Source organism: Asterias rubens, chromosome 5, assembly GCF_902459465.1.
Source record: "Asterias rubens chromosome 5, eAstRub1.3, whole genome shotgun sequence".
NCBI classification, from domain to species: Eukaryota; Metazoa; Echinodermata; class Asteroidea; order Forcipulatida; family Asteriidae; genus Asterias; species Asterias rubens.
The window spans coordinates 18,021,273-18,048,433 of record NC_047066.1 but is presented as its reverse complement, the minus strand read 5'-3'; the positions used below and the strand labels follow the sequence as shown (position 1 = coordinate 18,048,433).

The window sequence follows — 27,161 nt, the reverse complement described above, 5'->3', positions numbered from 1 at the left end:
GTGCTGCGCTGTGTGCAATACTCTTTTTTGAACTAGTGAAGATTTAGAACATTAGTAAGTTGGCAAACTGGCTTCTAGAAATCCTCCTAAGAAAATGCTCTTGCTTAATCCGTCACATCGGATTCCAAATAATACACATTCTTAACATTTTTGAGTACACCTGAAACATTAGTGGTAAGCATAATTATGTCCTGCTAAGCTACTTGTATGTGCTTAAGCAGCTCATGAAATTGGGCACAGAGATTTGTTCTTGGCAATACTGTAATGTTGATATTGCACTTACAAAAATTCATCACATTTTCAGACAACAAATTGACAAAATAGTCTGAAGTTATGTCTAAATATAGGTACTTATATTTGGACAAACTGAAGACATTTCAAGACAAAACTGTTATGTAGTAACCAAGAAAGATAAATCACATTTGTTTACAGGTAACTTCTACGCTTGTACACAAACAAATTCCTTAATGGAAACAATGAATTTCAAATCTTTACAATTGCATTAAACGCAGGCCATCAATGTCTTATATCCTTGATTGCACCATTCACTCGACAAAAAGTGGGCCAAACCAATCTAAAATGCAGTGTTAATTTGTTTTTACATCGATTTGAAGGAACGAAAATAGAACAATAGTGCATTTGTGCACTATTTACAAGTATACTAGATTAAGACATGGACAACTTAATGCTCAAATTGAAAAATCAAAAGTTCTTGCAAGTTTTTATCTTGTAAATCTCATACATTCATAGAGAATTTAGAGTGTTTAAAGCTGAAAGTAATCACATTTATATGCCTGGTTAACTGGGCTCCATTGAAAGGTATCAATCGAGAGCAATCACACTGCAAGAAAATCTGTTTTATAAACTTACTAGTCCTTTTCAGTATTTTTAGTGGAAAGTACTTCAATTTGAACTTGTTGTTTCCTGCATGAGAAGCTCTTTGAAGTGAAACCCTTCACATATTTATTGACTTTTAAAACATTTTTTACTGCTCCAACGGACTACACCTCAAAGTGTTTAAAATAGCTGTAAAAACTCTTTTCACTCACATTTGGCGAGCTGGCGACCCTTCAGGTTGAGCTCTGCTCACAGCTATACAAAAGTGGCCCCTCATGTCACCGTCATGCAATATATTTAGAGTTGTTTACCACCACTGTGGTCTTAGATGGTTTAACCCTTTAGATACCATTTATTTCTGTATTGTCATCCCCATACGTCCCAACATGCTAATCTTGTTGATTTTTGCACTGCTATTTTCAGGTAAAATATCAGGAAAATTAATAAGATACATAATTACATAGTTATGCTCTTGAGTTGTAAATTCTATGTTTAAATCTGGGAAACATAGGAAAATGTAAATTCAGTCCCAAACCTTTTCTTTGACCCCATTGCACTTGGTACAAACCGCTTGCAGCCGCTATGGTCTCAAAAGGGTTAAACAGCATATTTTTACAGCAACATCGATGCTACATGATGATAAATAAGTTATTCATTCGCTGTATCGTTCAAAGACTGCTTTCATCGTCACCTTGTCCTCTTCATCCTTCAACTTCTCAGCCTCGTCCAGGAGGCGGAGTTCCTTGCGAACAGCGCCCCCAAGAGAAGCATCGTGTTCGAGGGCTAGTTTGAAGTCCTTCCTAGCATTGCTGTAATCCCAACAGGCAGCGTAAGCCTTAGCTCGTCTGTACAAGGCTTTCACGCTGTCTGTGAAAACAAGGAGTAACAAAAAAATGACTGGTTCATTATTCGCTTTTATCCTAACACCGATGCATATACTCAGTACTGTCCCGAGTTCTGTGAAACAAAGTTTAAGGGCATACAGGTATAACACCTGTTTCAGACAGGCGTTCCAGATTATTCAGCCGCACCAAATAAGTGAGTTAAGCGCATGAAAAGTTTGACGTCTGAAACAGTTAGAAGCGACAGGACGCGCTACAAGTCGAAAGATTGACTGTTGGAGCAACTCTGGAGCGCCTTGGTTTCAGACGTTGATCTTGTCATGAGCCAAACCTAATGTAAATCTTATGTCAAGTTCGCCTGTCTGAAACCAAAATTGAATTGGGTCGACCCAGAGTTGCTCCTTATCTATTTGGTTCTGGAGCGCCTGTCTGAACCAGGTGTTACTCGGGTGTTCAAACCCACGACCTTTGCCACTCTAGAGCAGACTTCTCAAGAACTAGACTGCCGAGATTGTCTGGCAGCTAGTGGCAGCCCAAATCCTATATCTAAGAACACTACAATGATTTAATAGATGTTGAATTTGGTTTACCCTTACACCAATGTGTGTAAGCACTGTATGCTCAGACTGGTATATTAGTATAAGTGTTAGCTCTGCTGGCGAATATTCAACTTCATTTTGAGCAGAGCTTGAACCCAGATCAAGCATCTTGCTTGAGGCACTTGAAAGCAGTGAAGATGTGCATCTCCTAGAATTCAATATTTTTGAGCCAACATTAACAGCGTTTACTTCTGTCATTGATTATCAATGTTGTTAGCTTGCTCTGCATACTGTATGGGACTCACCCCCTGCCCTCTCGTTCCCGTTTTAATAACGGACAGAGACTTTTGTGCAGGCTCGTTGGAGACGGAGCTACACTTGCCCTCATGAGCACTCCCAATAAAAAGATCATAAAGTCATCCCCACTCCATAGTTTTCCACATAGATTTATACCAGTGCTGTTTATACTCACTCTCATCTCTAGTCAATACAGTTGTCGTGTGCTCAATGACCTGGTAGTATTCCTGCAGCATCAGCTTACACTGTGCAAAGTTCAAAAGAAACGGTATCCTCAGGGTGTCCATTTCTAACCACTCTTTGCTGTTGGGTTGCTCATGAAGCAACAGATTCTCCAGACACCCCAGCGCCTCGGCGTACTTCTCAGCGGCCATCTTGTAGTCCTTGCTGTTGTATAAACGATTCCCCTCTTCACGGAGTACCGGGAGGGCATCCTTCTTCTCCATGTCATTCATCGCCCACGCTTCTTTCTTAAACTCTCCCTCCTCCTCAACTGTGACGACTTCAAAGGTGAATCGCAACGGCTCAGGCTCCTTTAAGAAGGAGTCGAGATCTGGGTAGCCAAGGCCGACCTTGTTCATTTGTGCCATGCCGCAGCAGTGGCCGCCATCTGGGTTTCCGACGTTCCCCTTAGCGATGTCACGCAGCTTTTGCATGACAGGGGCAAATGTGTTGAGTTGCTATGCAGAGAGAAATAAAAGTGAATATATAATTTACAAAATTTCATATTTTGATTCTTCCCAGAAGCATAATTATAAGAAGAGTTTAGGTACACCTAAAATCTTGTTAAAGGAAAGAATTGGTTTTTGCTAACCAAACAGTTGCTGGTAGTGTAAGTACTTTATGTAATCCATCCAACATCTACATAAACTGAAAAACCTGTAGAAGTTTGAGATCGATCGGCTATCTGGGTCACGAGAAAATAGTGAAAAACCGATAACACATTTTTGCATGGCATCGATGCCAAAAGAAAAAAGAATAGAGCACTCACTGAGCGATTAACTCCAAACAAATATGACATTTCTGACAATAAGATTTCATGGGATGATTTCTACTACCATTATCATTAAACCGTGTAAGTTTTATGTTAATCTGTGATCTTTACAATTTTTATTTCTTACCAATTCTGTAACAATCCTTTACTGTTCTAGTTTTCAATAAACACACAATCCGACCCACTTGTGTTTTAAAAAAAAAGATTCCGGTTAAAAACAGAAAAATCACATCCTTGTACAGTTGTGCTTCATCGATTTTTTTACAAAGAAATGAAGGTAACATACTGTTGGAGCGACCGTGAACTCGGAAATCTCTCCCTCCCTCATAGTCTTCAGACATTTCTCCCAGACGTCGAGCTTGAATTGCTTCCCAGTCAGGAGCTCCATGGGTTTCTTCTGGGCTCGACTGTCGTCCATAACTGTTCCATCCTCGTCGCATTTTGACACTTTGTAGTAGAAAAATATCTGGAAATACACAAAGGTAGGTGATATTAATTTTTGGTTTTTACCCATATAAACCGATGTATGAAGCACTGTATAGTCCTAGTCCTACTCAGTACTTTCCCCGAGTCCTGTGAAAAAAAATCACAGGCATGTTAATTCAACACTACCACCCTCCGCGAACACTTCGTTCCAGTTCAAAAGGTCTTCTCATAGCAGCTCCAGTTCACACGAAGTTCTACGGTCAACGTTCCTTCCAATATGCTTCACCTAGACTATGGAACTCTCTTCCCAACAATCTCAAAGACTGTGCCACACTAGAACAATTTAAATCACGACTTAAAACCCATCTCTTCAATCACAGAAGCGCTTAGAGACTTTATTTTGTATTATGCGCTATATAAGAACTGTTTATTATTATTATTATATTACTCGGGTGGGATTCGAACCCTAGACCTTTGCAATTCTAGAGCAGTGTCATACCAACTAGACCACCGAGATTGCCCGGTAGCTAGAGGCAGTTCAAATCCTCTGTTTTGGCAGCGGTTACTGCAAACGATTTAATAGATGTTAAATTTGCATCGGGGATAAAGAATATTAATTTTTGGTTTTTACCCATATACACCGATGTCCTGTATTTTTTTTCTCAGGACTCAGGAAAGTACTGAGTATACAGTGCTTCATACATCGGTGAATCTGGGTAAAAACCAAAAATTAATTATCTTTATCCCCGATGCAAATTTAACATCCATTAAAAAGGTAGGTGAGTTGGTTTATTAAAGCAAGGTGAGTTGGTTTCTATTTAAAAAAGAAAATTGTTTAACACCCTGAAGCTACATTATTATTACAGTAAGAGGGCACTTTTATAAATATAAGGTTTATCAGGAACAGCAAAATATAAAGAGAGGGCGCTGTTGATTTCACACAAAGATATAGGCCCTGCGTGCGCCATCGTGCATGTGACAACATACAAACAACTAGGTTGCGATAACGTAACCCTCCTCCCGTCGGGAGGAGGGTTACGTTATCGCAACTAACAAACAACACGGTAGCAAATGCGGATAACTTTCCGTATGGCGCCACCACTTTATCACTCATTTTTACAAAAAAGGATATCTCATTGTCCATTGAGGTAAATTAGATACTTTATTAGGAAAAGTTTCCGTATGGCGCCACCACTTTTTCATTCGAAATAAAATAATATAGTATCTTATAATCTAATTTACCTGATTGATATATCCCTTTTTGTAAAAATGAGTGAAAAAGTGGTGGCGCCATACGGAAAGTTATCCCTTTATTATTTCATATCGAATGAAAAAGTGGTGGCGCCATACGGAAACTTTGTGTATCTGCTGGTATAAATAACACATTGCGATTCTGAATCGCGATAAACCTTATTTAATAATAATATTTTATTGATTGGGCTACAATTACACACTGACACTAGCCAATATTATAATCCACATTGCTGGGTCAGAACCGGGTCTGGTCTACCTTTCTGGTCCCTGGATCTAGTCAGTGTTACCTGTAAACAGGGTCTACTGACGTCTGTACAGTTTGAAAATAAATGAATTTGATTCTGAACAATGACATTTTGTTGACACTTGCACTTTTTAAGGTTTTTTTTCAGCTGACAGTGACACACAATTTGTGAATAACTCTAATTTACTAATCCTAATGTTTACATTCATTTCTATCCACCAGTTTTCACTTAACCATACCTTAGTTCCATCTCTAAAATCAGACAAATTTCCTTTGCCTGGGTGAACGATATTCTTTAGAATATCAGGTCCAAGTTCTACACCAAGTGCTCTCTCCATTTTTCTGGAAAAATAAATTTACAGAAGCTTTGTCTAGCGCCCTCAAGAGTTTGGAGCAGAAAATGTTCAGTCAGTTTGGGTTTTCTTACTGGTTTTCTTTGTTTTCCCTTTAAAACCAATAAATGACTTTGTGGTTACTTTAAACATAACATACTTATTAATTTTGAAACATGAATGTGACAAAGTGTCCCGTCTTTATTCCCTAAGAAAGTGTATTTTTTTGTGAGTGTATTGTTAGCAGACGACTGTTTAATTAGTTATATCACTTTTTCGCATTGCGCATGCGTGTGAGAGGTAGTTCAAGCATGGCAGGCATGATTACCTTACGATTGTGTAACGCTTTGGCAGGTAAATATCGAGACAAATATATATATTTAAATAATTTAGGACAAGATTTTTATACAAAAAGTTATCATGTAATTAAGGGGAATATTTGTTTAAGTCTAGTTTTGGGTTGCTGTGTTCAGACGTAAATCTAAACTGAGCTAATGTTTTGTACGTCGTCGTCGAAACCAAATGAAAAAGTTAAGACGCAACCAATCGGGTGTACTATAATAACCAGTGGTAAAAAATGAGGGCGCTGTTTTTTTCCAATTTAGTCCTGCTAATAAAAATTCAATATTATCACAATATCAGGTAAATGATGACTTATTTATTTCTGTTCAAAACATCTAAAAAACAACATTAGCAGAGAACACAAATAAATTATTGAATTTTCTCAAGATTTTAAATTGTACTTTTGTTTTTAATTAAACAACAATCGCACACAAGTTTCAAACCTTCTTTATTATCTGAATCTGATTATTTTTTTATACCAACTTAAAATAAAGTGGGTTGTAAAATGTGCGCAGCCTGTCAATCATCTGTAAGGCCCTCCTTTTGACTAAATAAAAATGCCCGTGATAAAAACAACCTGATTTACATTAATTACAGAGAAGAGTAAGATCTGTAAGTAGTAACTTAAATAAATTGACCTTCTGTTCTTCAGGAAGTGTTGTTGAAGATAGTTTAATTTTTGCAATGAATAATAATAATGATAATAGTGGCTTGTTTAGTGTGCATATCCGACACTCTGTGACGCTCCTGGTGCTGTAACATACAGTATTTCCTGCAAGATGTGGGTATATGTTTGAACTACATAATATGAGACCTACATAATCCTTTTTTAGCACCATGATGTAATGTTTCACAAGGTGATGTGGCGCAATTTACTGCCGATCAGACCAGCAACAATATTAAGAAATATTTTCTGCTGAAATCTTGTATTTTCTTCTCACAAATTGCCTGAGAAATAGTTTTGACTTTTGTAGTTTTCATTCTAAATTTTTGTTTTACTTTTTTTTTACTGTAGGAGTGCGAAGCAGCTTGACCCAAGGATTGCTGGACAATGCCCTGAGGGTAAATAAACCTTATCTAAATTAATTGTCATTACCTAAATTTCTCACCAGTGACCAAGGTTTGCCCATTGTGACTAGCTAACATGACCAGTTATATCCCGTTCGTTCACACAGACGCCACTTACTGCGATGGAAAAATGTCCGAGAGGGAGGGTGGCCAGTCGCGGGCTAATCGTTGGCCAAATGTTGGAGGATCTCCATGACCGTGGTTTGGTCGGGATGGGATCTCCTAAGTTGGGAAGCTGCATGCTCCCCCCAACGCTTATTTTGAACATAAGCGTAGCTGGGTCAAGGCCAAGCCAAGTCGTAGTGGGAACGCCATTATCGTAAAAGCAGGGTGGTAGCATCGTGGTGAGATCTTGCTCTGTGGTCAAAATAAAAACGCAGCACCAGTTGCAACCATTTCGAAGTAGAAAACCGCTTGGTCGACATTGGTCTTGGTGTTATCGCCAATAATCGTAGTGGCAGCGAGTCTAAAAAACTTTTAGTAAAGTTGGGCAGAGTCTTCAATCTGCCAAACCGCTTGATTTTGACGGCGATCATACCCCGACTAGGTAATTTTTTGAGATCGGGGTGATTGGCATGATCTTCGTAAGGTCGTTGTAATGCCTCCTGCTGGCATTTAGAGAGAGAGAGGGACTCAGCTTGTATCATGAACTTTGGTAGTTTTAATCACGTTTAACACTTGGCTGCCATCTTGATGGAAAGGTACATGAGTAGGGGTTAGACTCTAGAGGGCGCTAGTCCTGTATGTATGCATGTGTGAATGTGACAGTCGTTTATAACTTGTGCTGTATGAACGGGGTATGAACTTCGCTTGTCTGATTTCATTTCACTAGTCCATCAGCTTTTTAACTTGTCCATACTTTGTATTGAATATTATGTATGCTTTTCAAGAATGAACTAGCCAGCTTGGCTACCTACATTTAGCTGAGAGTGTATTTTGACTGGTCATCATATGTTTAAACTGGCATTTGGCCAGCGGACCTTTGTTGGGAGAATGCTATACATGTAGTTCTTCATTCTTAAATAAGACGCTGTCTGTAAGCTTGGGCGATATCACGATATTATCGAATATCGCGATATTAATTTGGAAACGATTTCGATATCGGATGGATTTGGTTTTAATCGAAATATCGATATTTCGCGATATATCGCAATAATCGCGATAATCGCGATATATCGCAATATCGATTAAATATCGCGATGTATTTGCTAGCTGAGACATCATGCACCCCATCGGTTTGGAGTAAAACCAGAAGAATAGGTCATTAGAACACCTCTCTTATGCTACCTGTCTCTTCTACAACTTTCACCGGGAGTTTGAAGACTGATGATGTCAAATTTCATTAATTAATCGCGATTATATCGAATATCGCGATATATTGTCGGCGATATATCGTAAATAAAATAAATCAATATCGCCCAAGCTTAGCTTTCTGGCAATTCAATACCATCCAGGCCTTGAATTTCATGTTTGGAAGGGCAAGGCCAATTTCATTTTGCAAAGGGAACTTCCATTGGAAAATCTCAAAGTATACAAGCACCAAGGCCAAGACCAAGGAGTTACGTCCATGAAGGAAGAACAATATAATTGGAGTACATCAGTAATGTTTCATGCAGAAACAATTCTAAGATTGCAATGTTAATGAATCCCTCTCCCTTTAAAACCACATTCCTTTTAATTGAATTGTTTCTCATTGATCTATAAAGGCAGTTGACACTATTGGTAATTACTCAAAATAATTATTAGCATAAAATCTTACTTGGTAACGAGTAGTGGGGAGAGGTTGATAGTATAGAACATTGTGATAAACGGCTCCCGCTGAAGTGACGTAGTTTTCGAGAAAGTGTAATTTTCCATGAATTTGATTTCGAGACCTCAGATTTAGAACTTGAGGTCTCGAAATCAACCATGTAAATGCACACAACTTCGTGTGACAAGGGTGTTTTGTCTTTCATTATTATCTCGCAACTTTGACGACCAATTGAGCTCAAATTTTCACAGGTTTGTTATTTGATGCGTATGTTGAGACACACCAAGTGAGAAGACTGGTCTTTGACAATTACCAATAGTGTCCACTGTCTTTAATACTTGCAGAACACCAAGCCATGTCTACTGCATACTAGACATTTCTCCAGAGTTGGTGCCTCGTTGTACGCTGCTGAGGCCAAGGCTAAGTTTGAACGCAGGAAACCTCATGTCAACATTGGTACCATCGGACATGTTGACCACGGAAAAACATCACTCACAGCAGCCATAACAAAAGGTAAACAGCTACCATCACAAGAGCAGATTTGGCCGATAGTTGGACCCCCAAATTCTTGTCCCTGATTACTGTCAGAAGAAAAACAATCAGTTATGGAAGCAGAAAAATCTACACTTAAAAGGAACATTACATAATTGGTTTTTGCTAACAAAACAGTTGCTGGCAACGAAGCACGAGAGAATAGTGAAAACCGATTTCAAATTGTGCATTGCATCGATGCCAAAATAAAAATGAATAAAACGCTCACTGAGCGATAAACTCCAAACGCGAAGTTAGATTATTTATTTATCATCAAATATGACATTCCAGACAAATATTTCACGGGATGTTTTCAACTATTATCATCATTAGACCGTGTAAGTTTTATGTAAATCTATATCTTCACGATTTTTGTTTCTTACCAATTCTGTAACGTTCCTTAAATTCAAATTTATAAGGCGCTATTCGATCAATGATTATAGCGCATAGAAAGAAATTAACATGGAAAATGGTGAGTCTTGAGGACTTTACGAAAATCAGATAGAGAATTAGATTCTCTAATTACAGTAGGGAGATTGTTCCAAGTCATTGGCCCAGCCACACTGAAAGCCTTTGACCTAGAACTTTATTGGATGTAGGCCTACTTCAAAATTTATTTTATGTGTAATTGTGTTTGAATTATGTGTAAGGCACTGTAAGGCACTGTATACCCCAAGTTAAGCTTGGGCGATATCGATTTATTTTTTTCACGATATATCGCCTACAATATATCGCGATATTCGATATAATCGCGTTTAATTAAATTTGACATCATCAGTCTTCAAACTCCCAGTGAAAGTTGTAGAAGAGACAGTCATAGCATAAGAGAGGTGTTCTAATGACCTATTCTTCTGGTTTTACTCCAAACCTATGGGGTGCAAGATGTCTCAGCCAGGAAATACATCGCGATATTGCGATACTTAATCGATATCGCGATATATCGCGATATATTGTGATATATCGCGATATATCGATATTTCGATTAAAACCAAATCGATCCGATATCAAAATCGTTTCCAAATTAGTATCGCGATATTCGATAATATCGTGATATTGCCCAAGCTTACCCCAAGTCCTGGAGAAAAGTCCAATGGTATTACTTGGGTGGGATTTGAACCCGGCACCTTCTAGAGGAGATATCTTGCCACTAGACCATCGAGATTGCCCAATAGTTACAGGCAGTTCAAGTCCTATATTTTTTTGGCTAGTAAACACAGTAAAGAACTTTTGCTTGTGCTTTTTGTGCGACTTTGTCTTACTTTCCTGCTGTCCCACATTTTAATATGATCCATGTCATATAATTATGTGGTGAATGTATCTACACAGCGTACAGATAATTCTGTACCCAGTTGTCTACCCTACATAACCAATGCTCCTCACTGGTTTTTGTCAGTTATTAAAGGGTGGTTGCAGTGTTTTTTTTATTCATTTAAACGATTAAACATGACCGTTTAAACCTGAAATAACTTTTCTATTTTTTATTAAATGGGAAAGTATTTTAACAATGGTTTTCAAGATATTAGGGGAACCCACCCCGCCCCTAAAAGGGAGCCTTCATTTGCATAAACGTGACGTCATGTCGGTAACCCGAGCCGTCGAGCCCCCTGGCTGTGTGCATATAGAGACGTGTGCATTGTGTGGCCTGGTACCTAGGCGCATGTAGTTAGGGACCAGACTCTTTTTGCCAACGATATGTTTGAATTCCCGACGTGACGTCGATGGTAGGGGGGGCGGTAACAATCCACAAAAGGGGGTGGGCATGACTTATTTGCTAATTACGCAAGTCAGATATGTCGGGAATAAACAAAACACATTTGATTGATGTTCAATACATATATTAGAAATAAATGACGGCAAAATTATATGTTTTATTTGAATTCACTGCAGCATCCCTCTAAATTCACAGGCAAATGTTACTTAGATTGGGTGTTTAATGTATGGTTGTATTTGGAATTGGCAGCTACAGTTATGGCTAAGGGTGTTGCTAAGACCGTCATACACCTCAAGCTATGATACCTCATACCTCAACCTATGATAATAAAAATAATGCATTTATACTGCGCCATCCATCTAGTGTACAAGACCCTATTCCGAGGCGCAGACCAAAAAACTAAACATATATACAACAAAAGAGAAATATAGAATACAATGAAAATTATACAATGAATAATCTACGTCAAGACATGTAACGAGCTAAGTGTATGAGGATTTAAATAAATTAGTTTTCAGCAAGTTTTTAAACAATGGAAGAGAACTACAGCACCTGATGTTATTAGGTAAAGCGTTCAAAAGATTAGGAGCACAAGCAGAAAATGCACGATCGCCGTATGATGAAGAAGTTCTAGGAATAGTTAAAAGGGTCTTAGCAGAAGAGCGAGAGGGGGTTATGATGACACTGAAACCTAGCCATAGCTGTAGGCGCCAATTCGGACACAACCTACATGTAATTTCTAATGTTTTTCCATCGTTATGTATGCAAGAATCAATGTTAATTTTATGATACAGTTCTGGCTGAGGCAGGCAATGCCAAATATCACAAGTACGATGACATTGACAAGGCACCTGAGGAGAGAAAACGAGGCATCACTATCAACGCTGCTCACGTAGAATATGAGACGGTCAATAGACATTATGCACACACAGACTGCCCTGGACATGCTGATTACATCAAGGTCAGTCCAAAGCTATGGTTACACCATAGAGTTATATATAAGAACTAGAGGGCGCACTGGGCTATATACGCACTCCGGCATGCGCGCAGGCGGCCATTTTCTAAGTTGACAAAACTGGCATCCCACAGCATGTGTGTGTGCGGCCATTTTGTAAGTTGAATAAAACAGCATCGCGTAGCGTTTATTAAACACAAACTCCAATGTGTGTTTCATATTCAACGCGCGTACAGAATGGCACGCGCGTGTATCCTTGCGGTCCCGTGGCATTTGTGCACAAAGTATCACTCGTGTGCCCTCTAGTTCTTATATATAACTCTATGGATTCCACACCAATGGAGTGTCGTGGTCGAGCGGATAAGAGCACCGAACTCGAAAATTATTTTTGTGACATTGTTTTACTAATTTCTCAAAAACTGCAGCACCTCAGTAAGTAATATTTTAAGGAAAGCTTTCTACTATCATTATCTTCAAACAGTGTAAGTTTAATATAAATCTGTGGACATTGTGTTTTGCGTTAGAACAAAAGTACATAGACCCTTTAACAACGATGTCAAACTGATTATTAATGATGTTCACCTCTTGATTGTGGTTGCAGAACATGATTACAGGAGCAGCTCAAATGGAAGGTGCCATTTTGGTTGTAGCTGCTACAGATGGACAGATGCCCCAGACCAGAGAACATCTTCTTCTTGCCAAGCAGGTAACAGTTCATCCACAAATCACAAACATAGGGTGCTATGCCTGAGTTGTTTAGAGCATCGAATTCAAGTTCTAGTGGTAAAGTCCTCGGATCTCACAAAAGATCACATACAGGCTGATGGGCATGGTAGGGCACTGCTGCAGGCACCCTGAGCTACCTGCAAGCCGTCTGGGCCCAATTTCATAGCGCTGCTTAGGGGCCGATTTCGTGCTTACTGCGCGAGTTCCATTTCATAGCGCTGCTAACCGTAAGCACACGAAAAGGCATGCTAACCCTCCGGTGCTTCCCGCACGAAAATAAATGATGTCACAATGCAAGTCCATGGTAAACATGCAATATGGCCGCCCCATTTTTCTGCTAACCTTTGAACTACGCTAAGGCTTAAGCAAATTATTCTGCTACAGTAAGCGCGCAAATTTGCTTATCGTTAAGCAGCGCTATGAAATTGGGCCCTGGTGCTATGGGAACCGACTCATGGGGTGAGGCTGAGGGGAAGACAGAGGTTGAGCTATGTGGGTGTCCTGAGGAGAGATGCTGGGGCAGAGACCACAACAGAGTTGCCTGCCTGCATAGAGGACAAGTTAGATTGGAGACGCAACCGGGGATCCCCCTGCAGGCGACATGATGATCGGGGTGCGGGTTCTCATTGTTTATTTTTTCTGCATTACTCAGGTAATGAGGGCGCTATGGCATAGAGTCGATAAGTCAATTCTTTGATACCCTTCCCTTTGTAGATCGGTGTTGACAACATCGTGGTGTTCATCAATAAAGCCGATGCTGTTGATTCTGAGATGTTGGAGCTGGTTGAGCTTGAGATGAGAGATGTCTTAGCTGAGTATGGATACGATGGTGAGAATACGCCTATTATCATCGGATCAGCACTTTGTGCACTCGAGGTATGCTTCCTTCTCATTGTTTTAATTCTATAGTCTCAAAGGAACGATTATGTGAACTATTCCGTCAAGATGGAAATTCCATTTAGTGATAGTGAGATCCTAGCTCCACTTGGTACTAGGCCAGGGGTGTATTTCACAAAGGTAGTCCTAACTTAGGACTAGTCCTAGGCAATGCTAAGAGATAGGACCAGTCCTAAGTTAGGATGAGTTACTGGTCCTAACTTAGGACCAGTCCTATCTCTTAGCATTGCTTAGGACTAGTCCTAAGTTAGGACTACCTTTGTGAAATCCACCCCTGGGCAACTAGTGTTGAAGTCACGTCTATTGATTGCCATGCCCAGTCCAAATCCGCTGTTCAACTGCCCGGTTAACCGCACCGCCAGGACTACTGAAAAATAGTTGTGACTTGGGTCAAAGTGCAACTTACAGTCCAAATCCACTTTTCAACTACCCGGTGAACCGCATGGCCAGGACTACTGAAAAAATAGTTGTGACCTGGGTAGAAGTGCGATTTAATGAAGCGTGACAGTTCTGTAGTGAATATCACTTGTTGCCTAGGCCTAATTGACATTGTCTGTTATAATATATTATTATATTATATTATTGCATCGAAAGAGTTGCTTACTGCAATGGCGTCCATTGCAATGCATTACTTCACATTTCAGCCGGTATGTTACCATCTTGCACCTACAGTGGTTGTAGCAGCAAGTTTTGTTACTTCCCTTATTTAGGTATGAATGTACCATTGAATTTATATAAATTCTTCAAACACATCAACCAGGCCCAGAAAAGATTGGTGTAACAATTTTGTTTGCTAAGCAAATATTAGCATGAAGCCAATCTCAATTAAATGCATCTTATCTGGTAACCCTTTCAGCTTAGCTACTTTTCTTTGCTTAGCAAATTGTTGTGCTTATAAGCTGTTATGAAGTTGTTCTAAGTATTGTATTAATGACCATTTGACAGGGGAAGAAACCAGAAATCGGCGTGGAGTCCATCACCAAGCTATTGGAAGCTGTAGATACGTGGATACCCCTCCCTCCTAGAGATATGGAGAAGAACTTCCTTATGCCTGTTGAACAGGTCTACTCAATAGAAGGTGGGTTGGATCCGAAGGACTCTGTATCATCTACATTGTCTTTATAAGAATATTTAAAGACACTGGACACCTTTGGTAACTGTCAAAGACCAATCTTCTCACTTGGTGTATCTCAACATATGCACAAAATAAACCTGTGAAAATTTGAACTTAATTGGTTGTTGAAATTGCGAGATAATGATGGAAGAAAAATACCCGTGTCACACGAAGTTGTGTGCTTTCAGATGCTTGATTTCGAGACCTCAAAATCTAATTCTGGTGACACTTGCTACATAAAATTGGGGAGGTAGTGCTTTCTGCTCTACCAGCCAGGCTTCGGACTGATGATACCCAAGCCTACATTCGCATGGGCTGTAAAGGGGGTAACCCTGTTTCAGCCCTAGGAGTAGGTGGCAAGGGCCTCTGGACAAAAATAATTGTAACCCACACCTTGAATCGCCTTCAGGCCTTGTGTGTCTGGCGACTTGCATAAAAATAAAATAAAAATAAAAATACCCGCTTATATTTTAAGCTGATCTTCTTTGATTGTGTTGTTGGCAGTGTGTAAATGACATTTGTTAATCTCTTCTGTTATCTCTGATTTGCTCTCTCTCTCTTCAGGACGTGGCACCGTGGTGTCCGGTAGAGTGGAAAGAGGCTCTATCTCTAAGAATGACGAGATTGAATTCATTGGTCATGATACTAAGGTTAAGAGTGTTATTACAGGTTTGTACTCTTCTCTGTTTTATTAAACGTTTAAAAAATTAATTGCAAATATATAGACATGAGTCATGTACATTTTTCCATTAAAATTGCGTTGTCTGATTTTTTGATGAAAGAATTTGTTTATACATGTACATGTATATGAAGAATAATTGACTAGAGCAGGATTTGAACCAATAACCTTTTTACTAGCCCTATGTTGGTGGTTTCCCTATTTTGTCAATACTTTTTTTCAGGGGATGCAGTCAGAAGCCATGCAACCATACAGAAATGGTTTTCATAACTCTGAAAGAATTTTGGTATATGATTCTGTTGCAAAACAAAAAGCATACAAAGACTTTTGCAAATGCCATGGACAATGCACAAAATACACAGAATATTTTTTTCTACATAAGACATAAGAAAATTGTATTGATCTCCAAAAAGAAGAAATTGCATTGTTTCCACAAGTTTTAAAAAGCACCACAAATTATCAAAAAGTAACAACAGGCAAATACAAAAATAGATACAACGCACTTAAACACCAAGAGTCAGAACATGTATGCATGAAAGTGATTTGATGTTGGAATCCCAACGATAATTTATTTTTATTTTTTAATCAACTACCATTACACTTATCATTGACAGATTTTTAAGTAAATGCTTATAGGATGAGGATGTGACCTCTGACGTCACTCGAAAACCATAACATGGTTTGCGCGCATACCGCCGGACAAAACCTTTGTGTTTTGGCAGCCAGCTCGAAAGTGTATGCAATCTTACCATGACTATGCGTCTTTTTGCCCGGTGTAACATGACACATACAGTGTTTTGTCAATGGAGGGCGGTTTGAATGTAAACATAGGTCACACTGTCTATGACTTTCATTAGTAACAAAAATAGCTATTTGAACTTCAAATCTAAACTTTAAGATTAATTTGGCCAAATCTAACAATATAAATTTGTGTTTCTTCTTGAAGGTATTGAGATGTTTCATAAGATCCTTGATAAGGGTGAGGCTGGAGACCAAATGGGGGCACTGGTGAGGAATGTCAAACGAGACCAGATCAAACGTGGTATGATGCTCTGCAGACCGGGGACTTATAAAGCACATAACCACGTCAAAGCACAGGTAAGACCTTAACAGACCTGCCAACCTGTACGCATTTTGCGTACCATGCACGCATTTTCACCCCTGAGTACGGTGGTACGAGATATTCTGCAGAACGTACGCAAAAAGCTAAATCTATATCGCAGTGTTTTAAAACTGCAGCACGAACGGACAGTTTTGTTCTCAATTTAATCAACTGTTATTCGTTCAACCCCAAGTGCAAAAACAACAGATCAAAAACACCCCACATCTGAGTGATCATTATGCGCTTCGATAAAAAAGAGGTTGTGCTTAGAATTATTTTTTAAATTCTTACTCCCGCTGGAAAACTAATAAACCAATGCGTAACAGGGGGTGGGAATGGCGCATACCAGTTCGATCAACCTGGTATAGTACATGTACAGCCTTATGCATGCATGTACATGAACATGTATGGCACACAATGCACGTGTTCGGCTCGAATTCGTTCGGCGTCGCCGTGTGTTTATATGGACGCCGATCGTAGGCGAAGTGTCAGTGATGGGGGGAAAAAGTACTCCTCCACCTGGAAAAAAGAGAATGCATGCTCCGAAGAAGTTTCTTCCTCAACGTGGAAAACACAGTGCATGTGTGCAGTCGGCAGTGCACACACTTCATTTGATTTAGACATCTCACTCAAAGAGCGGCAGCAGTTTAGGTCAGGAGGTAGTCATGTTATTATTTACGTCACGATTTTTCCCAACTCCCTAGAATTTGGGGAGAATAAAGGGAATTTAATGGCCTGTAATCTTTGTATAAGCATGATAAGGGAAACAAATGATGAATTGAAGCATGCCTGAATTGAAGTGGAACTGGAAAACTCTACGGTGGGTTTTCGTTTGTCCGTTTACTGGGCAACCAAAGATGGATACCAAGTTATAATATTTGCATGCCGAGTTAAAGTTACTTATAATTTAGGAACATTGTTCGACAGAGCTTGTAAATGAAATTAATATATGTTATGGATCAGAAATGTGTCAAAATGGGCTCACCGCCCGTTGGGAAACCCCTGGCCAATTTTTTTGTGATATTAACTTTTGCACCTTCAGTTTCAAATCCTTGATCTAGTCAACTGGTTATTTCTTTTTCATTTTTTTTTCAGACTGTTGAGGTCACGAGCACAAAAAGTCAGAAATGGCCACATCAACCACCCCTAAGATAAACACTGATGTCAACTTTTTTTTTATTATGAAGTAGCCTGCATTTGTGTGAATATGATATATAATTACATTAAATGAATGGTTCATCTAATATGATGTGGTCCATGGTTTTTGCTGACTGACCGTAAGCATTGTGCCATATGCCGTTGTGCAGTGGGCGATCATGTTTATGCCGCTGCAATAATGTGGTACTCAAAACAAATTTACAAGGTTGGCAGGTCTGCCTTAATTAGGCCTGGGCGAATAATTCGAATATCCGGTTAATGGCGAATAGGTTTTCCTATCCGTAACCGCGAATGCCTTTTTTTTTCTTAACCGGATATCCGCAATTGGCGTGAATACCTATTTATAAACCGGATAGTCCTGTAATTACAACCAAGTAACCAGATATTCGTTAATATACGAATATCCACGGACGTCGGGTGACAACTGATTAGGAATGTTTTGTTTGAATCCTTATGAAACTTCTATTAAGACAGCATAAAACAGCATAAATTAAGTTTTAACTATGCTCGCCTCCGTGAAGAGTTTAAACAATGACATTTCTGACGTAATTTGTTCAAAGATTACGAAAGTTTTCCTTCACGTAGAGTCAATCACGATCAAAAGAAAAAGTAAATCGCCATCTTTAAATTAGATCCGGTTATTTTTATGAATGAACCAAGTGACACTGTCTAAAACTAATATCAATCCGCCCATAAGATCTCATTCACAAACGAACAGCGCCCTCTAGCGGATTTTTTATTATTTTATTTTTAGAAAGCGCCCTCTAGTGGCGAAAAAAAACCTATTCGAATATCCGGTTAATTTCGGATAGTTGGCCAGCAGTAACCGAATACCAACATTTCACTATTTGCCAGCACTATACTAACCTTAATTCTACTACTTTCCAAAATATTTGTTAGCTTCCAGCTCTTTCTGAATCTGCAGAATATTCCCTGAATTTCCCTGATAGAACAGCATGACATATGATGTTGAATACTTATTAACAAAAAATTCATTTAGACTGAAAGTGTTTTTGTGATCAAAATGACTGGTTAACTTCTCATAAACCGTGCAATCTCGGTGGTCTAGTTGGTATGACACTGCTCTAGAATTGCAACGGTCGTGGGTTTGAATCCCACCCGAGTAATATGCCTGTGATTTTTTTTCACAGAACTCGGGTAAGTACTGAGTATACAGTGCTGACACACATCGGTGTATATGGGTAAAATCAAAGATTATAGAGCGCCGAAGGCGCAAGATGGGGAACTGAAGCTTTATCGATTGTTTAACGTGAAATCAAATGGGCGCCATTTCAGCAAGTGAATGTTTTGTTTCCCATTGATAGGAATGGTCATGGTCCGTACTAATCTGCACTGATCTATTGTTGTATTAAAAGACTTACTTGCCGAAATGGTGTCCAGTGGGATTTCACATTTCAGCCAGAGTTCCGCATCTTGCGCCTTCGGCACTCTATAATCTTTGGTAAAATCTAAAATGAATATTCTTTATTTTAACATTGTTAACATTATACACCACTATAAAGCTTACATAAAGAGCTACATGTATGTATATCTTTTGCATCTTTCTAATGAGCCTCATGTTTTCTAACCAGGTTTACATCCTCACAAAGGAGGAAGGTGGTCGACACAAGCCATTTGTCAGCAATTTTACTCCCGTGATGTTTTCCCACACATGGGACATCTCAGCAAGAATCACTCTACCCGAGGATAAAGAAATGGTTATGCCAGGTAAGCATCGATAGATACGTTGCCTTGGATCGGTCGAATTGGTCTTTGAAAAGCGCTTGTAACAGTTTGTTATAAAATGCATATGAATAGAAAGATATTTTAAAAGTAGAATACAATGATCCACAACGTATCACTCGAAATTGCATGGTTTCCTTTCACTTCGAACTAACACGGTCGGCCATTTATGAGAGTCAAATTTTTGTCTCCCATAAATGGCCGACCGTGTTAGTTCGCAAAGTAAAAGGAAAACCACGCAATGTCGAGGCAAATGTGTGTGGATCATTGTATTCTACATTTAAAACATCTTTCTTACTGTGTGCATTTGATAACAAACGGTTACATACGCTTTTCAAGGACCAACTCGACCGATCCAGGGCAACGTGTTCCTTTAACCTTTTCAGTGCCTGGCCAGCAGGACCAGTTTAGCTTTGCATTTCACTAGTCAGTCAGTTGTTCCATTAGTCACTAATTCATATTAAAAGTTTCAAGGGTAAATCCAAAATGAATATTTTTTATCACTGGTGCAAATTTAACATCTATTTAATCGTTGCGGTACCCGCTGCTAAAACACAGGATTCAAACTGCCTCTAGCTGCCGGGCAATCTCTGTAGTCTAGTTGGTAAAACACTGCTCTAGAATTGCAAGGGTCGTGGGTTCGAATCCCACCCGAGTAACATGCCTGTGATATTTTTCACAGGACTCAAGGAAAGTACTGAGTATACAGTGCTAACACACATCGGCGTAAGGTTAAAATCAAAATTAATATTCTTTACCCCTGATGCAAATTTAACATCTATTATATAACTGTAAAAAGTAATGCATATATTGCTGCATTTTGCAACATAAAAATGCCAGGTGTCAAGGCTGGTGAAGCAGTGCTTTGAAATAGAAATCATAAAGTAAGCGCCAAAACGGCCGTTAAGCAGCTCTATGAGATTGGGCCCAGGCGGTAAGCACAGAGTTCTGCAGCAAGCCATGGAGTTCGGTCCACATGGTGTTTACTTTAAAGACACTGGACACTGATTGTAATTATCAAAGACCAGTCTTCTCACTTGGTGGATCTCAACATATGCATAAAATAACAAACCTGTGAACATTTATAGCTCAATTGGTTGTTGAAGTTGCGAGATAATAATGAAAGAAAAAACAACCTTGTCATACGAAGTTGTGAGCTTTTCAGATGCTTGATTTCGAGACCTCAAATTCTAAATCTGAGGTCTCGAAATCAAATTCGTGGAAAATAACTTCTTTCTCGAAAACCATCATACTTCAGAGGGAGCCGTTTCTCACAATGTTTTATACTATCAACCTCTCCCCATCACTCGTTACCAAGTAAGGTTTTATGCTAATAATTATTTTGAGTAATTACCAAAAGTGTCCACTGCCTTTAAGAATGGACCGTTCCGGCTTTCCACTAAGCTCCGCCCACCGCGCACGTGAGCAAGACACGTGTACAAGCACTCCCAATGACATTTTGCACGATTCTGCCGTGCATGCCAAATATATGCGCACGCATGACCGAGTTTGTCCGACCATAATCACTGCTGTGTTTGGTCAAATGGGTGAACGCGCACAGTTTGATTGACATGCCGGATCGGTCCATTAATCTTAGGAGTTTTTGCTTTTACAGAATGCAGTTGTTGAACTTTCTAGACACAGATGTTGTATTCTTGTACTCTTTATCTTCTCATGTAGGTGAAGACGTTAGTTTATCACTGGCTCTACAGAAGAACATGGTCCTTGAACTTGGGCAGAGATTTACCCTGCGAGACGGACGCATCACGCTGGGTACCGGTATCATCACAGAGATCTTACCTCCAATTGAGAAAATTTAGTGGTCACCAGTAAAGAAATAATAGTGCACGTAATACATTAACAACCATGATCGGTTACAGAATTTGTTTTTCGTACTGGTTGAATATTGTGATATTTTGTCGTAAGACAAGACTAGGGCTCAATTTCATAAAGCTTGTAAGCATAAAAACTTGCTAAGCATAGAAAAATATTGCTTAAAAGAAACTGGTTACCAGCCAAGGATCCATAAAGTTAACAAGTGGTCCCATGTTCTTTTTTTGCTTGGCAAAGAAATTTGCTAAACAGTATTTTCTGCTTAACAGTGTTATGAAATTGATCAGTTGAGTTTTGAATTTGAAAGTAGCGACGAAATTACTTGAAACATAGTGGATGGTGTTATTTTCTACATCTTTCATGCACTCTTTCAAAATATGAATATTTAAAAGTATGTTTTGTGAACTATTATGATTTAATTGAAGACGGTCTTAGATTTTCAGTGTGTTGTTGATGTATCTCAATGAGAAATGGTTTTGAAGAAATCTTACATCACAGATAAATACAAACCATTACAGACCTGTCTGTTCTTAGTAAACAAACCGAGCTTGCTGGCATGGATGGCTAAATGTTAGTAAAACACTCAATCGTGGTAACATTTAACTTTTTTTTGCAAACTTTCAATTAAATAAAATACCTCCCATGATTGGTTGTTTTGTTTGAAAATTGTGTGAAATTGTTACAAAGAGTAGCTATCTGTTTTTGTTTTGCATTTATGGCTTTCCATAGTTTTCCAACCTCGGTGAACAAATACTCGGGCTTTGTCGTTGCAATATAAAAGGTCTATAGACATAGTTGACCTGTGACATCACATGTTTACAACAGAGCCACAGAGCCTGGACTTCCTGCAGGCACGATTTGTACACAGCCTAATGGAAGAAGTCATAAAAATCTTGTATTTTATGGAGATTGCACTGTCTAATTCTTATCAACTTTTGATATGATGAAAGGGGGCACATCTCAAAACTTGTCCAGCTTTTACTTTCATAACTCTTGGAAATTATGACACAAAATGTCAACTTTCCCATATGACCTGTGCAGTGTTGTGCCTGCCAGAACACTCAAAGAATGTACAAGGTCACAGTTATTGTAAACAAAGTTCACATGGTCTATATCTATGGAATAAGCCATCACTGGGGGTTTGTCAGTTAAATAGGCGAATGATTGCTATGGTTAATATTAACCACTGGTATTCAGAAAATTTGTCCATGCCCATCGAGCAGAAATACTCAGAGCTTTATGAGTAATCAGTTTCCTTCGAAAATACTGTTGCCACAATGCAATCGTGACTCGACATAGGAAAGACAATAAATATTCTCGTAACTAGCACTTGGATTTGGTGTTGTGTGAGAAGGTACGAGTAGGCATTTTTTTCCTGCTAACTTCTGCTAAGCAGAAAAAGGTTAAGCACAATTTCCTGTGTAAGCAGCTCTAAGAATTGGCGCACTGGATAATGATGGTTATTAATAAACTAATAATAGAAATAATGAAGCAAGCTTTGGGAACATTTTCTTTCTTGTACATATTGTTTTCATTCATAAAAAACACAAATTCATGAAAATTATGAAACAAATTTTAAAAAAACATAATAGGCCTCGTTTGAATGAATGACTTTGGCAATAGCTGCAGCTGTAACACAGGAAAATCCTATCCTTCAATAAGAAGTAACTAAAAATAGTTAACTTGCGGGTGTACAGCTATGTACTAAATTGCTTTTGTGCAAGTGTTGGCTATGAAATGAACTTGCCTCTAGCTACCGGGCAACCTCAGTAGTCTAGTTGGTAAGACACTGCTCTAGAATTGCAAGGGTCGTGGGTTCGAATCCCACCCGAGTAACATGCCTGTGATATTTTTTCACATGACTCGGGGGAAGTACTGAGTATACAGTGCTAACACACATCGGTGCATGGGTAAAAACCAAAATTAATATTCTTTGTCTCCAGGAGGAAAAAACTGAAGACAAGCTGAGTATACTTTTTGAAAACGTTGAGACCACACTGTTGAGACCACACTGGCTCTTTACAGAGCCAACACTCCCAAGAGTTTTAACCGCAAGTTTACTGTTTTTTAGTTACTTTTTATTTTTCACACCACTACTATTCTTCAGTTTTGTTGCAGCCAATAGCCGTAGCCAATAGCCATAGTCACTCGATTCAAACACAGCTTAATAGGAATTAATTGAAAAATTCTTTACAACTCTTGATAGTGTGAACAAGAAATCTTGGGTCGAAAGTGGACATCTTTTAAAACATTAAAAAATGAATTAAAGGAACACGTTGCCTTGGATCGGTCGAGTTGGTCTTTGAAAAGCGTATATAACTGTTTGTTATAGAATACATATGATTAGAAAGATATTTTAAAAGTAGAATATGATCCATACAAGTATCACTCGAAATTGCGTGGTTTTCGTTTTACCTCGTCGACAAACACGGTCGGCCATTTATGGGAGTCAAATTTTTGACTCGCATAAATGGCCGACCATGTTAGTTCGCAAAGTTAAAAAAAAAAAACACAATTTTGAGGCAAATGTGTGTGGCTCATTCTACTTTTTAAACAGTTTTCTAACCATATGCATTTTATAACAAACGGTTACAAACGCTTTTCAAAGACCAACTCGACCGATCCAAAGCAACGTGTTCCTTTAATAAGCGGTCTTCTCTTTATCAAAATGTCAGTTTATATTTACATCATGTTAAATCTGTTTGCATAACTTAAAACTAATAGCTGCCTTGCCCCGGCTGTAGATATGTCAAGTGTATCACAATATTTACAAATAAGATTCCCCCATGCCATAATCAGGCACTTCTCAGAAATAGTGATATGGAAATAAACTGGCAGAAAACCAAAGTATCAGCTTGTCATCAATGTGGTGTGATGTCTTAAATTGAGAAATACTTGCTGTACAGCGCAAGTCGAAATGAAGTTGGTGGAGATTCATGATTTTAAAACAAAACAACTGACACTCAAAACCCAAGTAAAGCACATATTAAACAAGTATTCTTTCCTGATTATGTGAAGAAAAAGAATGAAACAAATTGATAATTTCTAAGAGAAGTTATGCATGTTTTACTGAAAGCACTCATGTTTGTCCATGGAATGTTAATGCTTGACTGAATCTAAACATCTGAGAAATAAGTAGCTTACTTTACATTTTTTGGGGTCAAGAATTTCGTGGACAGCTTGCAAAATGAGTACTTTTTAGATAGAGATATGGAAATAAATTGGCAGACAACCAACATATCAGCTTCTAATAAGCAGGAGAGAGTGCTTGTTAAATATATGCTTTACTGAACTTTTGGGTGTCATTTGTTTGTTTTGAAAAACCGACGTTAGTCCAACTTTTGATTTAGGCGCTATACAAATTACGTTTGATTGATTGATTGATTGAACTTCACAGAGTTCTCCCAATATAAGTCAAACTATGGTCAGCGAAAGTCCTTGGGTGAATTTGGCCTGGTTTTCCTGGACTAATTTTGACTGTGTTATGGCAAAGTAAAATATACCCCAGGAAATAAGTTGATGATATATATACCTAACTATCAAAGACAATAATGAAATTTGTTTTAGGTATGGTCACGTCCAAATAAGCCAAGTGCTACATGTAAATGGTCCTTATTGCACATTTAAAAAAAAAAATTGTTTTTATGCAAGTCGCCTGACACACAAGGCCTGAAGGCCACTTCAAGGTGTGGGCTACAATTATTTGTTTCCAGAGGCCATTGCCACCTACTCCTAGGGCTGAAACAGGGTTACCCCTTTCACAGTCTTGGGTATCTTCAATTCGAAGCCTAGCCGGTAGAGCAGAAAGCACTACCTCCCGAATTTTATGTAGCAAGTGTCATGACCGGGATCCGAACCCACACCCCGCTGATCAAACACCAGTGCTTGAATCCGGTGCTCCTAACCGCTCGGCCATGACACTACCACATGTTGCATAGCAATCAATCCAAAAACTTTTAATTTGGACATAACCTACCTCTTAATACTATATATATTGCAGTTATAATTTCATACATTACAATAGATTGTCAAAATATTTTGCCCTGGCCTGACAAAATTCTTAATATATTAATAATAATATTAAACACGTTTATATAGCACCAAATTAATAAATGATACAAGGCATTTTGAGGTAAAAGGAAACATTGTAATAGAGAAAAAATAAAAAGAGCTACATGCTTCAAAACATGGCCCATTTTCATGCTTACCGCCAAATTCTGTGCTTGCAATCACCATTCTTTGCTCAAACGATGAATTTGTGTGCTTGTAAGCAAAGAATGCCTGACATGGAATGCGCACACGCACAGGCAAAAATTCTCTGCTTTACATGTGAAGTACATGTACGCTTAAGTAGGTGCAGAATCTTCTGCTTATGTATGCACCGATCCTTTGCTTACGGTAAGCAGTACGCTTAAATAAGTGCAGAATCTTCTGCTTATGTACATGTATGCACCGATTCTTTGCTTCAGTAAGCAGTACGCTTAAGTAAGTGCAGAATCTTCTGCTTATGTATGCACCGATTCTTTGCTTACGGTAAGCAGTACGCTTAAATAAGTGCAGAATCTTCTGCTTATGTATGCACCGATTCTTTGCTTCAGTAAGCAGTACGCTTAAATAAGTGCAGAATCTTCTGCTTATGTATGCACCGATCCTTTGCTTACGGTAAGCAGTACGCTTAAATAAGTGCAGAATCTTCTGCTTATGTACATGTATGCACCGATTCTTTGCTTCAGTAAGCAGTACGCTTAAGTAAGTGCAGAATCTTCTGCTTATGTATGCACCGATTCTTTGCTTACGGTAAGCAGTACGCTTAAGTAAGTGCAGAATATTCTGCTTATGTTTGCACCGATTCTTTGGTAAGCAGTGCCATGAATTTGGACTCGGGTCCCAATTTCATAGAGCTGCTTAAGCAGAACAAGGAGCTAAGTAAGTGCAACAAAATGTTGCTTACCGGGGTTACTAAGGTTACCAGCCAAACTACCATGTCACATGCACAACTTGTGACTGGTATCCTGCTCATTTCTGCTTAGCAGAAATTTTTTAAGCAATATTTTCTGCTTAAGCAGCTCTATGAAATTAGGCCCTGGTGATGGACTTAAAGAGCCTTTTTGAAGGACAAAATTGTTCCTGTGTTTCTATTAGGGATGGTTATGGTGTTCCATAAGCTGTGAGGCACAGGGGGAAAAAAAATGTTTTGTCACCGTCTTGTTTGTGTGACTCGGTCTAATTAACTAAGAAGAATATAAAGCTACATGTGAATAGCTTTTACAAGATATGGGAGTTCCAAGTTCACATCCCATATCATTGTAAAAAATCTTGGAATTTAAAAATGGCAGTTTTGTGGATGTAGGTTATAACTAACCAATAAAGGCAACAGTTTCACTGTTGTGAATCACTCATAAACAAATCAAATTTAGTTGAAAATATGTAATAATCTATTACGAAGTTATAACCAAATCAGGTAAATGTTCAAAAATGCTCATAAAGTATTTGCCTGTCTATGATTACTGTGGTATTGCATGCTGTACAGTTCTTTGCCTTCCTTAAGATCAGAAAATAAAAATTGCTTGGCAGACTTTTGGACCAGAGTAAACCTCGATATCCCTCTGATTTTTGGAAGGTTTCTCATTTCCACTGGTCAGACTTTTGATTAGCTTCCCTGGATCAACCCAGGTCTGATCCCGTGTAGCTTCCAGGGGTCGACCCAGGTTCGACCCCAGTGCGTTGAGGTGTCATATGTTGAATGCACCAACACACTAAACACATGCACACAGTTGGTACTGTGCG

At 38.8% G+C, this 27,161-nt stretch overlaps 2 protein-coding genes across 2 annotated transcripts; one reads left to right on the top strand and one right to left on the bottom strand.

Annotated features, from left to right (window-relative positions):
• Nucleotides 1–885: 885 nt before the first annotated feature.
• LOC117290513 (AH receptor-interacting protein-like) lies at nucleotides 886–5,778 on the bottom strand. The gene is made up of 4 exons (XM_033771932.1): nucleotides 5,673–5,778; nucleotides 3,796–3,975; nucleotides 2,691–3,195; nucleotides 886–1,704 (listed from the first exon to the last, which is right to left on the bottom strand). The coding sequence occupies exons 1-4, from the start codon at nucleotides 5,769–5,771 to the stop codon at nucleotides 1,490–1,492; spliced, it is 999 nt and encodes a 332-aa protein (XP_033627823.1). The 5' UTR covers nucleotides 5,772–5,778; the 3' UTR covers nucleotides 886–1,489.
• A 277-nt stretch (nucleotides 5,779–6,055) lies between these two features.
• On the top strand, nucleotides 6,056–22,247 carry LOC117290510 (elongation factor Tu, mitochondrial-like). The gene is made up of 11 exons (XM_033771931.1): nucleotides 6,056–6,119; nucleotides 7,123–7,169; nucleotides 9,270–9,438; nucleotides 11,962–12,128; nucleotides 12,724–12,828; nucleotides 13,563–13,724; nucleotides 14,691–14,823; nucleotides 15,424–15,528; nucleotides 16,485–16,636; nucleotides 19,391–19,526; nucleotides 21,222–22,247. The coding sequence occupies exons 1-11, from the start codon at nucleotides 6,077–6,079 to the stop codon at nucleotides 21,359–21,361; spliced, it is 1,359 nt and encodes a 452-aa protein (XP_033627822.1). The 5' UTR covers nucleotides 6,056–6,076; the 3' UTR covers nucleotides 21,362–22,247.
• Nucleotides 22,248–27,161: the final 4,914 nt, after the last annotated feature.

What these genes read in the sequence shown, in the direction of transcription:
- LOC117290513 (XM_033771932.1), bottom strand. Translation starts at nt 5,771, where the DNA reads ATGGAGAGAGCACTTGGTGTAGAACTTGGACCTGATATTCTAAAGAAT. An exon ending in AGTTCACGGTCGCTCCAACA is followed by an intron (nt 3,196 to 3,795) that starts GTATGTTACCTT and finishes CTCTCTGCATAG; the next exon opens with CAACTCAACACATTTGCCCC. An exon ending in TGTATTGACTAGAGATGAGA is followed by an intron (nt 1,705 to 2,690) that starts GTGAGTATAAAC and finishes TTGTTTTCACAG; the next exon opens with ACAGCGTGAAAGCCTTGTAC.
- LOC117290510 (XM_033771931.1), top strand. Translation starts at nt 6,077, where the DNA reads ATGGCAGGCATGATTACCTTACGATTGTGTAACGCTTTGGCAG. An exon ending in GACATGCTGATTACATCAAG is followed by an intron (nt 12,129 to 12,723) that starts GTCAGTCCAAAG and finishes TTGTGGTTGCAG; the next exon opens with AACATGATTACAGGAGCAGC. An exon ending in ATCTTCTTCTTGCCAAGCAG is followed by an intron (nt 12,829 to 13,562) that starts GTAACAGTTCAT and finishes TTCCCTTTGTAG; the next exon opens with ATCGGTGTTGACAACATCGT.